Below are 16,420 nucleotides of genomic sequence, written 5' to 3'. Positions count from 1 at the left end.
TATATATATATACTTTTTTTTATTACAAAAATTATTTATTTATTTACAAATATATTTTGCCCTCCATATATTTCAATCCAAGAAAATACATTCACATTTGTCCCATTTCAAGAAAAACTTCATTTGTTGCCTGTAATACGTGTGAACATATAATGCATTTTAATAAAACTAATTAATGAATAAAGCCTAAATGTAGGTTACTGTAAGTTTGGAAAGTATTTTCTTGCTCTTGAAATACATTTGTAAATATATATTTTGAATTAAAAAAAATATATTTTACTGAGCCTCACTGTTTACAACATATGTATGTGTGTGTGTGTGTGTGTGAATAATATATATATATTATGTTATGTTATGAGTTGTGAAAATTACATGATTTAAGACCATTATACAGTGCATGCCTTTGAAAAGACTGTAAAAAAAGATTGTCTATCCCTCACAGCCTCGTTTTCATCCTCGTTTTAAATTCAATATGGTGTCTAACCTGACTAAAGTAAATTATTTGTGACATTTACTAGTGGTTTCTGAGTAAAAAAATTTTTTTCAGTCTATATATTTGTTGAGGATATGATGATATAATTCCTGATATGGAACTTGTGTCCGGAACCGGAGGGAAAAATTGATCCCTTTGGGCACAGCAGTCCTGGGAAGATCTGTGTCAAGATCAGGGACATCTCTCATTTTTGCAATTCTTCCCTCTCTTCCTCTCATATACAGTATGAGTAAGTCATTTCAGGCCTGTTTTCACAAACTTTCAAGTAACATTATTATTAACAATGGAAGAACATCTCTGCTACTCCTCACCGAATCAGTGGCTGCTGGGAAGGGTCAAGAACCTCCTCTGGCTTGACCTTGCGGAGAAGGTCGACAGAGATTTTCCAAGGGGCATCAGTTATTATTAGACTATCTGTGAAGATAAACTCAAGATGTCTGTGTGGGAATGGATTATTTAAGCTTGATGAGTCTTAGGAAGTGGTCATTCTCATCAGCTCTCCAGAACACACACCATTTATGCTGGTTTTCTTCAGCAATCAGAGAGCGATACTGTAATGTTGTGGAGAACATGTACTGCTCTATGCCAGAAACACTGCAGGATTTTTCACTGAATCATGGGAAAATCTGATCTGCCTATTCTGGTATGGGAAATCTATTCTTGGAGTGTGGGATGGACGAAGAACATTGAGTTATTTTTCTGGTTCTATGAATTTTTAAAGTGAGACTTTTGGATGTTTTCGCTGGTTTATGGCACACACTCAGAGGCCAGAAGAGTTGTGCATACTAGTGCATATTACATGTCCTTTTCATTTTCACCAAAACATGAATCCTCCAGGCTGTTTATATAATAAAGCTCTGAGGATACGATCATCACCTTCTCATCTTTGCCGATCTTGCCATTTCCTGCTGATAAGACTGGAATGTTTAAATAGAATGAAAAATTGTGTAATCTTTGACAAATGCCGATACAGAGATATGAACTGGAATTAATGTGGGCAGATAATGGAAAAAACAGGTTTTCTAGAAGAAAAATCATTGATGAAATCTGATCTGAAGAGAGTATAGAAATAGTCTGAAAAGAGTAAATACGGCCATGTCAGTGTGACAATGATTAAAAGTAATACTCTCTTCCTTATTTTCTTATATTGCATTTTTATTTTTCTATATATATTTATCTATATTTTTATTTTTGTGTATATTTATTATTATTATTTGCAGTAGTATAGTTGTATTTTATTATATATATTGCAGTGGGAAAGTTGTAATCGCTCTGTATTTTGTGTATGAAGAGTAGAAATAGTCTGAAAAGTGTATGAAGCCAAGTCAATGTGAGATGTTGAAAAGTAACACTGTCTTCTTCCTTATTTGGTTCTCTAACCAAATAAAGCTCTACCATGCCTTGATGTGAATGCTCTCTTGAAGCTGCATGGGGGTGATGACAGGCCTCTTCTGGTTTGTGGCTGAAATCAGCACAGTCCAGGTATTCTGCAGTAGAATTCAATAAAGCAATAAGCCAGTCAGGAGAATTAGAAGCTAAAGCTGTAGCTGGCTCACAGAGGGCCGTTTATGTGGCGGAAGGCTAGGGGAACACAGCGCTGGGCTGAGAAACATCTACCCTCTGTATCAACCTCTGCTGTTTCGCATTGACAAGCTTGATATCTGTGACTAATCAGAGGTCCGCTTTGATCCGAGTGCTGTTTAGAAAATAACTGCTGATTTTTGTCTTGGTCTTTGAATGTCAGTCTCTTCCTAGTCATTTCCTTTTGTCCTTCAGTCAAGTGCTGTTTATTGTGAGACTAAATTCCAAAGTGGTGTATAGAACCAATCAGCGTCCTCGCTACAATGGGACCACACCCACATAGAAGTCTGTGACTAATCAAATCTTGCATGCTGTACTGTATACTTCATGTTCCGGACACGAGTGTGGCCTCTGCTTAGAAAGTGAACATTAAATGAGTGCAATCCTGACACTTCATTTTCAGTTTGTTTGGTATGGGTGGAGAGTGAATGCTTAAGTTGTTATAATGTTGTCTAAAAGACATCAAGTGGTAGTGAATAATTCAATGACTCACTCATAAAGACAGTCACTTGTTTCGATCCTGATTGAATCAGTGTGTTTGATCAAATCTGTTGAGTGAATGATTTAGTGACTTACTCATAAAGACACTGTGTGTCCGAAATCGCGTACTGTCTGAGTAGGTACTACAGTTGAATTTGAACTTACTTTACGACCATTAAAAAAGTATGTTTTATATAGTATGAATGGGTAGTATGAATGAAATTTGAACATACTGCTTCTGTCATGTTACTATCACATAACCTACCAGCGTCAGTTGTGTCCCTTCACTGACATTAATATACTCTCCCGCCTGACACTTCATTTTCAGTTTGTTTGGTATGGGTGGAGAGTGAATGCTTAAGTTGTTATAATGTTGTCTAAAAGACATCAAGTGGTACACTCTAAAAAATGCTGGGTTGTTTCAACCCAACAGTTGGGTTAAATTTTTTAATTAAAGTTTTAACCCGAAAGTTGGGTTAGTCCATATTTGACCCAACGTTGGGTTGAAACAACCCAGCATTTTTTAGAGTGTAAGAGTGCATTGAAAAATTGGCAGATGGCGAATGTACACACTCACTGAAGTGCTGTCTAATTCACATTGTAGTGTTTCCTCATAACGTGTGAGTTTCTACTGATCTTCCTCTGTTTGGGGATGTGATTGAGGATGTGATCTCACTCCCCAGAAATCCAGCCTATGTGACTTTTTGCTTATGACTGAAGCCAGGCTTGCCTTCATACTGGACACCCCACCCTGTTGCTTTCTCTCTCTCTCTCTGTCTCGCTCTGTCTCTCTCTCTCTCTCTCTCTCTCTCTCTTATCTCATGCAGGAGAAGCCAATAGAGGTGTAATGTCCATCCATACTCCAGATGGCATCCCGGTGTGGTTTTATCCCATGAGTGAGTATGAGAAATTTTTGTTTTCATCATTTACTTAAAATAAATTATTTCATTCATATAAATAAGAGTGTTGAGGTTTTTATTTTATTTTAAACATTCATAAAATTATATAATAGTTATATTTTTTATTTTGTAAAACAAAAATAAAATAATTTTTATGCATTTTTATAAAACTATACAATTATTTGATAGATAGACAGATAGCTCTACACATCTCGGAGCAACACAGCAGTTGTGTTTCGATCCTCATTGAATCACTGTGTTTGAATTAATCAGTTGAGTGAATAATTCAATGACTCACTCATAAAGACAGTCACTTGTTTCGATCCTGATTGAATCAGTGTGTTTGATCAAATCTGTTGAGTGAATGATTTAGTGACTTACTCATAAAGACACTGTGTGTCCGAAATCGCGTACTTTACGACCATTAAAAAAGAATGTTTTATATAGTATGAATGGGTAGTATGAATGAAATTTGAACATACTGCTTCTGTCATGTTACTGTCACATAACCTACCAGTGTCAGTTGTGTCCCTTCACTGACATTAATATACTCTCCCGTGGCCTCATGGGATATTAAAGTGCCCATCGGCTGCGCACTTCAGAATCTGGGCAGAAGTACTAGGCCATTCGGGTGCTTTTCACCTACTGTTTTTCGAATACTATGAATTCGGACATGCTACTCTTTTGGCATACTGTTTTTCGCATACTATATAGTAGGGAAGTATTCTATTTCGGACACAGCAACAGTCACTTGTTCTAATCCTGATTGAATTAGTGTGTTTAAAGGAATCGGTTGAGTGAATGATTCCTTGACTCTCTCATAAAGACAGTTACTTGTTGACAACTATAGCATTATGATGTACCCTGTTGAAAGGGTCAGTATAAAATCAAATTAAAAAAACACTTATTGTTGTCTGTATGCTTATATATTTCTCCACACATGATGTTTTTGTTATTCTAAAAAAGTAGAAATGCATTTAATCCCACATGCTTTGCACAGCTACATGTCATGTCATGTTTGAGATATTCATGTAGGCAGCCAGGTCTACACCTGAATAAAGAGTTTTATTTAAAGGATTAATAACTTACCTACACAATAATGATACTTGTAGATTAGTAGCCAAATTACTTTATTAGATGTCTTTACCAAACTGTGAATTTTAACTGTTAGCTGCTGCATAGTTTCTGTCTAATACAGTACATCAATCTGAATTTGCTAAAAAAATATCTACGTTACATTTAACCTGCCTCAAACAAGAGACAAACAGTCTGTCTCTGTCTGTCTCTGTGGTCTACTGGCATGCAGGTAATTTCATGCTTCTACACATTTTCCCAGGCGGCTGAGCATTCCTTTACCTTTGTGCCACTTTGGAGTGTGATGTGGGCTGACATGTTGTAATAAGATACACACATACACACAACCCTACATGCACACTCTCTGACAGGGACCAATGCATTCATCTCAGTATAAAGTGGGTCATGTAATTAGTTATGCTTTTATTTAGTTTAATCAGTCATTTTAAGTGATTTATTTATTAGCTTTTTAATATCATTTTTAGATCTTTTAGATTTTTAGAATGTACTCACCCAGTTTTGGAAATTTAGCATTACATCATTTGCTCACCAATGGATCCTCTGCAGTGAATGGGTGCCGTCAGAATGAGAGTCCAAACAGCTGATAAAAACATCACAATAATCAACAAGTAATCCACACCACTCCAGTCCATCAATTAACATCTTGTGAAGTGAAAACCTGCATGTTTATAAGAAACAAATCCATCGTTAAGATGTTTTTTTGAACTTCAAACCATTGCTTCCTCTATCCACAATATTTATATCTGCAGTGAAAAAGTCATCTTATCTGAATCAGGAGAGAAATATGCACAGATTAACGATAACAGTCCAAAACAGTTCTAAACAAATATGTTCATGGATTTTGATGTGAGAGTCAACAGGGAATGGACTTTTTCACTGGAAGAAGTGTTATTATGGATTATGGAGTTCTATTTTGGCCAGAAGCAACAGTTTAAAGTTAAAATTTTTTAAAAGAGTAAATTTTCAGCAAATTTTCATTTTTGTGTGAACTATTTCTTTTAAAGGGGTCATATGATGCGATTTCAATTTTTCCTTTCTCTTTGGAGTGTTACAAGCTCTTGGTGCATAAAGAAGATCTAAGTTGCAAAGACTAAAGTCTCAAATCCAAAGAGATATTCTTTATAAAAGTTAAGAGTCAACCACGCCCTCCTAAAACGGCTCGTTCTAACACGCCCCCACATGTCTCCTTCGTCGAATCCACCAGCCGCGCCGTTCTCAAGCCCACCCGCCTCCGCTCACTCTAACCCGCCGGCCGTTCCTCACTCTAGCCCACTGTGTGTTTCGCTGTGAAAGCGAAACTACTTTGTTTGGTCTTCCAAAAGAGGACACAACTAGAAATCAGTGGTTAAGTTGTATTTACAACACTGTTCCAGAACACTTCAACCCAAATATTCAGATGTGTGCAGCGCATTTTGCGGAGGATGAAGACAGTTTCCTGTGAGAGTAGCCTACAATACCGGTGTCTGTTTCTATAAAGTTGGGCAGTTCCAACTTTGCAAGGACAGTCTGGCGCTTCTGACTCACAGACTGTAAGTTTTTTTATATTTAAAGAATTTGCCACTGACGATTCAAACATGAGTTTTGAGCAGTGTAGAGTAGCACTTGTTGTTTGTCGTTTCTCTGATCACAAATGCAGACATGGTTTTATGTTTACGCGGCACGATACGCAACGCAACGCGTAAAAAGACAGTATAAGTCATTATAATCAGTAATTATGTCCCCACTGGATGCAACAAATGCCTCGTTTGTAATGGGTTCTATTGTTTTTGTATTGTCGCGCCGGGACACAGGGCATCACAATGTGGCAAGGGGCGTAACATTTCCATCACACGCTTGAGGTATTCAGCCAATCAGAACGCACTGGATAGCTGGCCAATCACAGCACACCTCGCTTTTCAGAACGATGAGCTTTGTAAAAATCGACGCGTTTCAGAAAGGCAGTGCATAGAGGACCAACAATAATGTACATTATGTGGAAAATAATGTGTTTTTTTAACCTTAAACCGCATAAACACATTGCATTACACCAAATACACAACATAATGTTCTTTTTAGCAACATCATATGACCCCTTTAACGTCCGGCATTCCTCTCCCTGCCAGTGTCTTGTAGAATGCTACTGAATTAGCATCTCTAATTAATTCACAAGATGGATGCTTTTGGGTTTGAATGAAATTCCAGTATGTGGTTAGACCCACTGCTTGGCCAAAACAATTTGTGACACATTCAGTTGCCACGTTAGTTGCTGACAGAGGAATATTTCAGTCATTTATCAACTGTATGCAGGTCTATTTGAGCCAGCTGTGGACAGATTTATTTTAAATACATATGTTTTGTATGTTAGTTTCTGTTTATCCATAAATTTGTGAAGTTTGTCTACAACTAAGTCAAACAAAAAGTTTAGGCCCAGTGCTTATAAACAACCACACAAAATTTCAAGCAGTGTGGCATTTTTTCATGAATGGAATATGCCAGACAACCCAACAGTCCGTTATCTTTGCATCTGGGCACCATTATGGCTAGCTCTTTTCAGAGATACGGTAGTTTCTGCTCCATTTACAATGCATATTTCATACTAACTCTAACATATATAAACATCAACACAAAAGACACCGTTTTAGCTATTCATTAAAATGGGTGTTACTCAAGACACTATTTCACAATCGACTTTCACCTGTCACAGACTATTATGATCAAATAATTAATGAATATGTGTGTTGGTTTGTGGGTTGGCAGGCGGCAGCTTATCATTTAATTGTGGTTTCATCTCTCAGGGCTGTAACACATGGTTAATTTTACCGTTATTTCTTACTAACCAACAACTGCTTCATGGAGAAAGACAGACAGACAGGTGCACAGTTAACAAAATTATTGTTATCTGGATGACCAGACATTTTAGATGAAGGAAAGCATGTCATATGTTTTTATCTTGGGCATGGCAATGATGTCTTTGATATCCTGTAAAAGTTGTAAATTCAAGCTGTTTTCTCGATTTCTTACTGGCTATTCGTATTACACTGTTATGTAACCCATCAAGCCCAACTTGTCACTTTCCCTTTCGAAGGCTCTGTCTTTGTGTCATGAAACTTTTTGTGTGCTTTGTTGTTCACTACTATCATTGTTGTACATGTACGTCATTTTGTGAAAAACTGTTAATGTAGGTCCTATATTTTATGGGGATTTCCACTGTGCAGGAATAATAACTGCTTAGTGAGACGTTCAATGCATTTATCCATTTATTACAAGCTTCAATTGTGTACAAATAATCCACTTGAATTGTGCATGAAATGCAGCACTCACAGTAAATTTACAGATGAGACATTTAAAAGAATGCATGTAAATGACAGCAGTGAATAAAATGAGTTCACTGGACATGTGCATCTGCACGTGAGGGGAAATACAAATCTGAAAAAAGAAAAAAAAAATCATATCATGTGTCATGTAGGCTATGCATGTAAAAAAATCTATAATTATCCCGTCCATGACTTGTTTCAAAGGTGCATTAAATGTATATTTGAGGGGTTGTGAGTAGAGGATTGGCTAGAATGCCATGCATGTGCAATGACTGGGCAGGAAGGAGAGAATTTGAGCATTTTTGCAACGTGAATTGAGCAGGAGGAGGGACTGACATTGCCTTTTGGGTGGTCATGACATGCAGTCAGAAGAGTTGTTCTGCTTCATCTGTGTCTGTAGTTCAGCAGGAAAGACTCATGCCAGGGATTGCAGCCTCCGTTATGTAAAAAGTGAAAGTTTTAACCGTGCAAACTAGTTCTATTGATGCCTAAGGCAACAACAAAATCGTCCTTCTTGCATAGGCACAGCCACATGCAGCTGGCACTGTGAGGTGGTTATATTAGTTAGCAACACCGAGAAAAGCCCAAACATGGAATTTTTTTGCTTGGAAAAGGACGCAATCATGCGAGCTCAGAGAGATCCCAACATCTTCTGCGATGAAAGAGTACTGCAAAGTCTTTTAACGGTGGAGGACAGATATGTTCCGCAGGGACCCTATTTTAAATGTGTCCAGAAGGAAATTCAGCCTTTTATGAGGCGGATGGTCGCGACGTGGATGCTGGAGGTTTGTAGTTCCAGTTTTATTGAAACTGTTTGCTTGTATTATAATGTAGAATATGTTGGCAAGTAGCATACCTAAAGTATAGCTGGACTTTGGCATGCATTCGTTTTATTACAGTACAGACAATCAAACTCAAGAAAACATTCGTTTAAACCTGTATGCGTATAGCATATATGTGTAATCAATGTGCAAAGGAAAAGTTTGATCAAGAAATCAGCAGGAAATGCAACGCTGAAACCTCCACACACGATTATGTATGCTATAAATGTTCATTTAATAGAAAACACTTTAGTATTTTTCTTCAGTGCATGCTTTATTAGACAGATGAGGGTCTGTGCTTTATTTACATGTGTTTTATGAATGGTTTTATACATTTGTGTAATTTTTGCGAATTTTTGAAACAGGCGCAGCCTTTGAGTTTCTCTTAGCGAAAGTGCAGCTAAGAACCGTCGATTTAAATGTATTTCAGTTCATCAAAGCAACATAATAATTGTCGGATGTGGTTTTATCAGAGCGATACATATACATGATATTATATGCTGTCATTGACATTACTTGGTGTTAGAGTATATTTTTCTTAACGTGACGAATCACCAAAGCAGTCATGTGTGGGCGTCATTGGGTTTAACAAATGAATGAAGATCTTTACCGCTGGAAAGTTCCTCTTTCTCATGAAAAGAGTTAGTAGGCCTAACAGTAAGCACATATTCTACAAGCTGCAAATAGTAGCTATAGATAAAAATAATTACATATATAGCCTTCAAAATGCCTAGTAGGGGGAAAAAGCATAAAAACAAATAAAAAAACAGAATATGAACAGAAATGTCTGGATATAAGAGCATTGAGCTAACTAACCTACAACAACAAAAAAAGATGAAGCAAGAACAAACAAATGTTAAATGAATACTAATTATTAGACTGCCTTGATTATTAAATTGTGAATTAATTCTGTCGATGTCCCTGTAGGTTTGTGAAGAGGAGAAATGTGAAGAGGATGTCTTTCCCTTGGCTATGAACTACCTGGACAGATTTTTAGCTGCAGTTCCTACAAGAAAATGTTATTTGCAGCTCTTAGGGGCCGTGTGTCTCTTCCTGGCTTCAAAATTAAAAGAATGCCAACCGCTGTCGGCCAGGAAGCTCTGCATGTACACAGACAACTCCATTACATCTCAACAACTGCTGGTAAGAGTTGATGGCCTTGATGACAGCAAGAAGTCTTCCATCTGTTGTGTAATTATTCAGACCCCAGATTATATATTTTAGATTATATATAGCCCTTGGTTTGTGATCTGCTGATTCATCATATTTTTATTATTGTGAAATTTAGCTATTGGGGAAGTGAATTTAGCTTGCTTTGCCCCCTAATGTTGTTTTTGATGTTGAACAGTCTTCTGGGTTGAGCTGTGATGAAATGCTCTTTTGATTTTTAGCCTCTCTGAACAGCATGAGAACGGTTTTGATGATTTGATACTGCTCCCATAAATTGGCAAGGACTGTCTACTTACATAATACACTCTATTCTAATCAAATATAAGCTGGTAAAAACCCTGATAATGTCTAAATCGAAATGATTAGAGCTTTTGGATATGTGTGTTTAAAGACAGAAGAAGAGAGAGAGAACAGGAAAGACAACTGGTCCAACTGGGTCAAAACAAAAAGATTTCTTATAAATTGCAGTGGTGATTCTTGTATAAAGCAGATGCATCTGCAGACTGAAGCATCCAGGAGGAGGTGGTGATTTGGTGTCTCTTGCCAGGGACTGTCCCTTCTTGGCGGAGTCTTCACTAACTTCAAATTTCTCACACTCTCTCTTCACTCACCAGCACACGCACAATAAGGGTGTAGAGCTTCTCACTTTGGGCTGGTTTTCCCCTTGTGTCTCTGAGTTTCTCAGAAAGCAGCTTCAGCAGGCGAAACAAAGCCAGCTGGGCACGTGCGAGGAAGGAAGTTGAGCGTGTGCATGGAATAGAGCACCTGGTTGGTGGAGATCAAACACAAGGGGCGGAGCTTTACATGATAACCTCATTTATTTTACAACTATGATGTCCCTTTAAGCAAAACAGATCCATATTTAAAGAGCAACTTGACTCATTTCTCCCCCGTTTTGAAGAATCACAAGTTGAGTGTTGAGTGACAGAAACACAACCTAGATTTTTTTAAATGCCAGTGTCAGTAGATCCTGATGATTTATGTCACAACTTGTGTTTTATAAGGCAATACATGTCTTTGCATTTTTTAACATTTTAGTCTGGTGTGAGTATGGCATGTAATTGGCTTTTGCGACACAAGATTGACAGACTTTGCACAGTTGAAATACTAGGGGGCAATAAAATAGACTGTAGTCAGGAGTGATTAAGTCAAATACATTATCATTGACAAACACTAGTGGAGTGATGATATCAGATTGTGATAGTTTGTCTAATATTTTTGCAGACACTTTTAACAGTAAAGTCCACATTCACTGTAAAAAAAGGAATTTTCAAAGTGGTAAATAAAACAAAGTTTATTGTTTTACAAGGAAATACTTGTCAATACTTGTGTTACTTGTCATTTCTTTGTAATTATTTGTGAAATTTACTAACAGTTTCTGAGTTCAAGTAAATCCTAAGCCAGTGCACACATGCATGAATAGGCGTGTATAAATTCCATAGGAGATCTAGACAGGTGGAGCTGGTGGAGGTGGAGGGTTTTAGGTGAACCAGTTTACAGCGAACACTGAACCTGAATATTTAAAGGGGACATCAGATGAAATTTTCACTTTTTTAGCTTTTTTTGTTTTTTTGCATTTAGTTAGGTTTCTGGCGTATCTGCCAGCTCAGAAAAGCTTAAAAGAAAACACACACAACCAGTTTTTTATGGGCTGTCTGAGTCTGAAACTGTGTCATCCAGCAATCTGTTCCATTTTGCAGCCGGTTTCTATGTAGATAACTAGCTATTTGAATAAGCCACATCTGAGCCATATACGGAGTCCAAGGCAGCAATTCACATGCCTTGTGTTAACACGCCTCAGGAAGAGAGGGGTGGGGTGAGCAGTAGCTCATTATCATTTAAAGAGACATGCACCGAAACGGGTCGCTGTGAACAGAGATATTTTTGACAAGGTAAAAAGGGTGTTTTACATGACCATTGAGGAATTTTTAACCAAAGTATGTTACAGACATTTCATGAAGACCGAATCATACCTTCTTGTGGAAAATGGGCATCTGATGTCCCCTTTAAATGTTGAGCAAGAAATCTCATTGGTTGCACAATCAGCCAATCAGCTTTTGCTATGTATTAAATGAAAATGAAATGAAAAATGCGAGCAGATTGCATGTAAAGAGCCTAGCGTCTAGATCTATATAATTAATCAATTCCACCTGCAAAAATCTGCACTGAAAATGTAAAAGACCATCTTTAGGTCATCTGGGCCTGCCCTTAACTGAGGTAATAAACAAACCTTTCTGCATCCTGTATGGTCAAAACTAAAAAGGTGGATTGTGGGTAATATAGTCACTTGAGTTTATGTGTGGTCCTGCCACTCGTATTCATTATCTCTTGTTCTGTTTCTGTCTTTTTCTGTCTCTGTTGGAGTGGTGAAAATGAAATGAAAAATGCGAGCAGATTGCATGTAAAGAGCCTAGCGTCTAGATCTATATAATTAATCAATTCCACCTGCAAAAATCTGCACTGAAAATGTAAAAGACCATCTTTAGGTCATCTGGGCCTGCCTTTAACTGAGGTAATAAACAAACCTTTCTGCATCCTGTATGGTCAAAACTAAAAAGGTGGAATGTGGGTAATATAGTCACTTGAGTTTATGTGTGGTCCTGCCACTCGTATTCATTATCTCTTGTTCTGTTTCTGTCTTTCTCTGTCTCTGTTGGAGTGGGAGTTGGTGGTTCTTAGTAAATTGAAATGGAACCTGGCTGCCATCACCCCACTTGACTTTATTGAACACATCCTGCACAAACTGCCCTTTCCCGAAGACAGACTGACGCTGATCCGCAAACACGCGCAAACCTTCATCACCCTCTGTGCAACAGGTAGGACCCGAGATGAGTGCGCTGACTGCATTTGTCAGAAATGTGTCTGAATAAGCTGAAACATAGCCAGTACTGTGCTTATGATGTGAATGTGTTATAATACTTTCTGCCTTGTTATTTGTGTCTATATAAAAGTTTTGTATATTTAACTGGGTGTGTTTCTGCGGCCCTGCATCTGTTCAAGAGGCTGAGGCCTGAACACAAGCCAAGATGGAGGAGCTTTTTTGAGCTATTGCAAAGGTTTTTGGTGTTTTTTGTCAGTGCCTTTAACAATTTTCTCAAGTGAGGAATGTTGGTTTACTGCACAGCTGCTGTACTGTGGCAGTCAGTCGAGTGTAGGGTGTTTATTCAAGGATGACCGTTGCGTCCTGAAATAAGCAGCACGCTAACACCAACAAAGCAGATGAAACGAATGACTCCAGCACAGAATAGCCAAGAGGGCCCGTTCTCAGGATCTCAAGGCAGATGAAGAGGGGGAGTAGTTCCTTGAAACCTCAATACCCTCTGAGGGATGAAGGGAGGGAGGAAGGAGGAGTGAGAGGAGAAGGAAGGCTCTCCTCACTTTTCATTCACAGCTGCAGGACAATTTAAGGGAGGTAGCGATGTTAAAACAGATCTGAAACCAGAGAGCATGTGAACGTCAGGTTCAGGTTTGCGTGGAATTCAAAACAGATGTAAGATATAGTAAGACTCCTCAATCAGATTGCATTATCACAGCTGTTTCCTGGGAAGTTGTTTTGAAGTGTTTCACAGGTGACTAATGTTCTAGGGAACTTACTGACCAGGTCACTGATGTTTCGGGATGTGTGTGTGTTTGTTTTTTCCTCAGATCACAGCTTCACCATGTACCCTCCCTCCATGATCGCTACAGGATGTGTGGGGGCAGCAGTATGTGGCCTCCAGCCTGACCAGAGCAATCAAAATCTGTGGGGGGACAATCTGACGGAGCTGCTGGCTAAAATCACCCACACTGAGGTGGTAAGTGTCCAGCATCATCATACTGTAAAAAGAAAGTGAAACAAAATCTCAGTAATTATATAGCAAATTACCATTCAAGATAGAGGTTAACCAAGGATTAGCCCTGGTTTATTTGTTTAGTTGTACAGTAATCCATTCATTCTGTGACATTTTATGAAAGAACAACTTCCTGATGACCCCATTTCTTCTGTATGTATTTCCTATTGAAAAAGGAAGTTGGGATGGGACACATCTAAGGTCTCATTTGTTGATTAAAAGCTTTATTTCAAGCAGCAGCATTGAAATACTATTTAGTTTTTTAATAAAACATAAAATGTACATAAAATGTAAAAATGTTTTTTTCAAAAGATTTTTATTTTATGTTTTAATTTTAATTAATGTTTTAGAAATTTTATTTTGTAATTTGTATTAGTTTTTTTAATATGTCTATATAGTTTTTATTAATTTGTATTTTAGTACATCAAGTATATATATATATATGTATATATTTGTAAATGTGTGTATTTTATTCACATATCTTTATTTCTTATTTTCTGTGTTGTTGTCTGTGTACTGGAAGCTTCTGTCACCAGAACAAATTCTTTGTATGTGCAAACATGGCAATAAAGCTCTTTCTGATTCTGATTCCAATAAAGAACCTTTAATTTTAAGAGAACTTTGAAAAGTTCCATGGATGTTAAAGGTTCTTTATTGGAATCGATGGTGAAGAACCTTACACTAAGAAAGAAAATGGTTCTTTTAAGAACTGTTCACTGAAAGGTTCTTTGGGAAACACAAAATGGTACATGGCATCACTGCGAAAACCCGCTTTGGAACCTTTATTTTTACGAGTGTATGTCAGTATGCAGTGCCTTCTTACATACAAATTTTGTCTATTTCTGTTTATATATATATATATATGTATATATTTGTAAATGTGTGTATTTTATTCACATATCTTTATTTCTTATTTTCTGTGTTGTTGTCTGTGTACTGGAAGGTTCTGTCACCAGAACAAATTCTTTGTATGTGCAAACATGGCAATAAAGCTCATTCTGAATCTGATTCCAATAAAGAACCTTTAATTTTAAGAGAACTTTGAAAGGTTCCATGGATGTGAAAGGTTCTTTATTGGAATCGATGGTGAAGAACCTTACACTAAGAAAGAAAATGGTTCTTTTAAGAACTGTTCACTGAAAGGTTCTTTGGGAAACACAAAATGGTACATGGCATCACTGCGAAAACCCGCTTTGGAACCTTTATTTTTACGAGTGTATGTCAGTATGCAGTGCCTTCTGAGGCTGAAGCTAGTGTGCATAGTGCTTACCTTGCTTCTTCTTCTTCTATTTCTTTCTTCTAGGACTGTCTGAAATCATGTCAAGAGCAGATCGAGCAGTTACTGACCAGCAGCCTGAAAGAAAGTCAACAACAGCATCAACAGCAACAGGAGGGCAGAGCCAGCAACAAAGGGACGCAATCTCAAAACCTGTCCTGCACCCCTACAGATGTCCGTGATGTTAACTTATGATGTCGGTTCCTGTTCCTATCCACCTCCTCAGCCTACAAAACATTCAGTTATCATTATATTACTGTATGTAAATTGAATTTCAAAGCCACATTAGATGGTTATACGCGCATAATATATGAACGCAAGCTTGATATTTTATAACGGAGCAAAACAGCTGCTGCTGCCGTCTCATATCCGCAGGCGGTGGCGTTTTACATACTTGAAATTTAATTGAATTGGCCTCATACCATGATTGAATAATGCAGTATGGTGTATATTACTTAACAAAGAGCACACATCTGTTTTGGCTGTCATATGCAACTGTATTATTATTATTATAATTGATGTGGTTATTTAATAATTATAATAATAATACCTATTATTATTAAAAATATTATGCTTTTTATCTTATAAAATGTATTTCCTTAGTAATTCCCAGAGGCCATTTTTTTTATATAATATAGGAAGCATGTGATCCCACGAAAATGCTATTCTACAGAATGGATAGAACGATCCATCAGTCCTTTCAGTGGGATCCGTTTTCTTATCATAGAGATATTAATACAATGATCTGAAGAGTTACTTCTCAGAAACAAGAAATTCTTAGGAATTATTTACAGTGAATGTTATTGCATGCAATAAGCATAAATGAATATATGTTAAACTGTTTCTATCCATGCATGGTGACCATCACAGCTTCATGAGCACAAAGGACCGTTTCAGATGGACACTTAAGTATGTAGTGAAGGTGGAGTAAAGATGAGGTAGGGAAGGAAGGAAAGAGGCGAATCGAAGAATACAGATTGAAAGATTTTGCACGTGATTGAAATAGGCAGGTGGTTTCTGGAACGCTCTATAATGTTTATAATGAATAAGTGTGAAGCTGTTCGCTCTTTTGACCTGTTTGAACACCATCACTGAGAGAGTTTGTGTGCTATTATATCCTTAAGTTCAGTTTGTGTTTCTCCCCATTCCTTTATTTTGTGTAAATGTTTGAACTTGTGTTCCAGTGCTGCTAAAAGAAAAAGAAAAATGAAAAAAAGAGCTAATGCATACCTTAATTTCGGTTTCCATGTTGCTGCTATATCAGAATTATTGAACGTGTTTTCATGGTGGCTGCATGTCTGTTTTCTGTTTGCATTTACACTGTCAATTATTTTCATGCATGAAGTGCCTTGGCAGTTACTTGCAGATATTTGCATGAACAGTCTTGCCTCATTTGTGTTTAATCTAACTCAACTGTTGTCTGACTTCTTTTTCTAGCTATTATATTACTTTGTGTAATGAAACGCCTTTATTGTTTTCAAA

The 16,420-nt window shown here is 37.3% G+C and overlaps 1 protein-coding gene across 1 annotated transcript; it reads left to right on the top strand.

The window, feature by feature from the left end:
• Positions 1-8,089: 8,089 nt before the first annotated feature.
• On the top strand, positions 8,090-15,441 carry LOC107710106 (G1/S-specific cyclin-D2-like). The gene is made up of 5 exons (XM_016514814.1): positions 8,090-8,626; positions 9,590-9,805; positions 12,489-12,648; positions 13,478-13,626; positions 14,966-15,441. The coding sequence occupies exons 1-5, from the start codon at positions 8,432-8,434 to the stop codon at positions 15,131-15,133; spliced, it is 888 nt and encodes a 295-aa protein (XP_016370300.1). The 5' UTR covers positions 8,090-8,431; the 3' UTR covers positions 15,134-15,441.
• Positions 15,442-16,420: the final 979 nt, after the last annotated feature.

This window comes from Sinocyclocheilus rhinocerous, unplaced genomic scaffold (assembly GCF_001515625.1).
Source record: "Sinocyclocheilus rhinocerous isolate Xijiao unplaced genomic scaffold, SAMN03320098_v1.1 scaffold1708, whole genome shotgun sequence".
NCBI lineage: Eukaryota > Metazoa > Chordata > Actinopteri > Cypriniformes > Cyprinidae > Sinocyclocheilus > Sinocyclocheilus rhinocerous.
This window is presented reverse-complemented; position numbering and strand designations above follow the sequence as displayed.

Bases quoted from the DNA above. Each gene is read 5' to 3' on its own strand.
- LOC107710106 (XM_016514814.1), top strand. From the start codon at position 8,432: ATGGAATTTTTTTGCTTGGAAAAGGACGCAATCATGCGAGCTCAGAGA. The intron at 8,627-9,589 runs GTTTGTAGTTCC...ATGTCCCTGTAG, and splicing joins TCGCGACGTGGATGCTGGAG to GTTTGTGAAGAGGAGAAATG. The intron at 13,627-14,965 runs GTAAGTGTCCAG...TCTTTCTTCTAG, and splicing joins AAATCACCCACACTGAGGTG to GACTGTCTGAAATCATGTCA.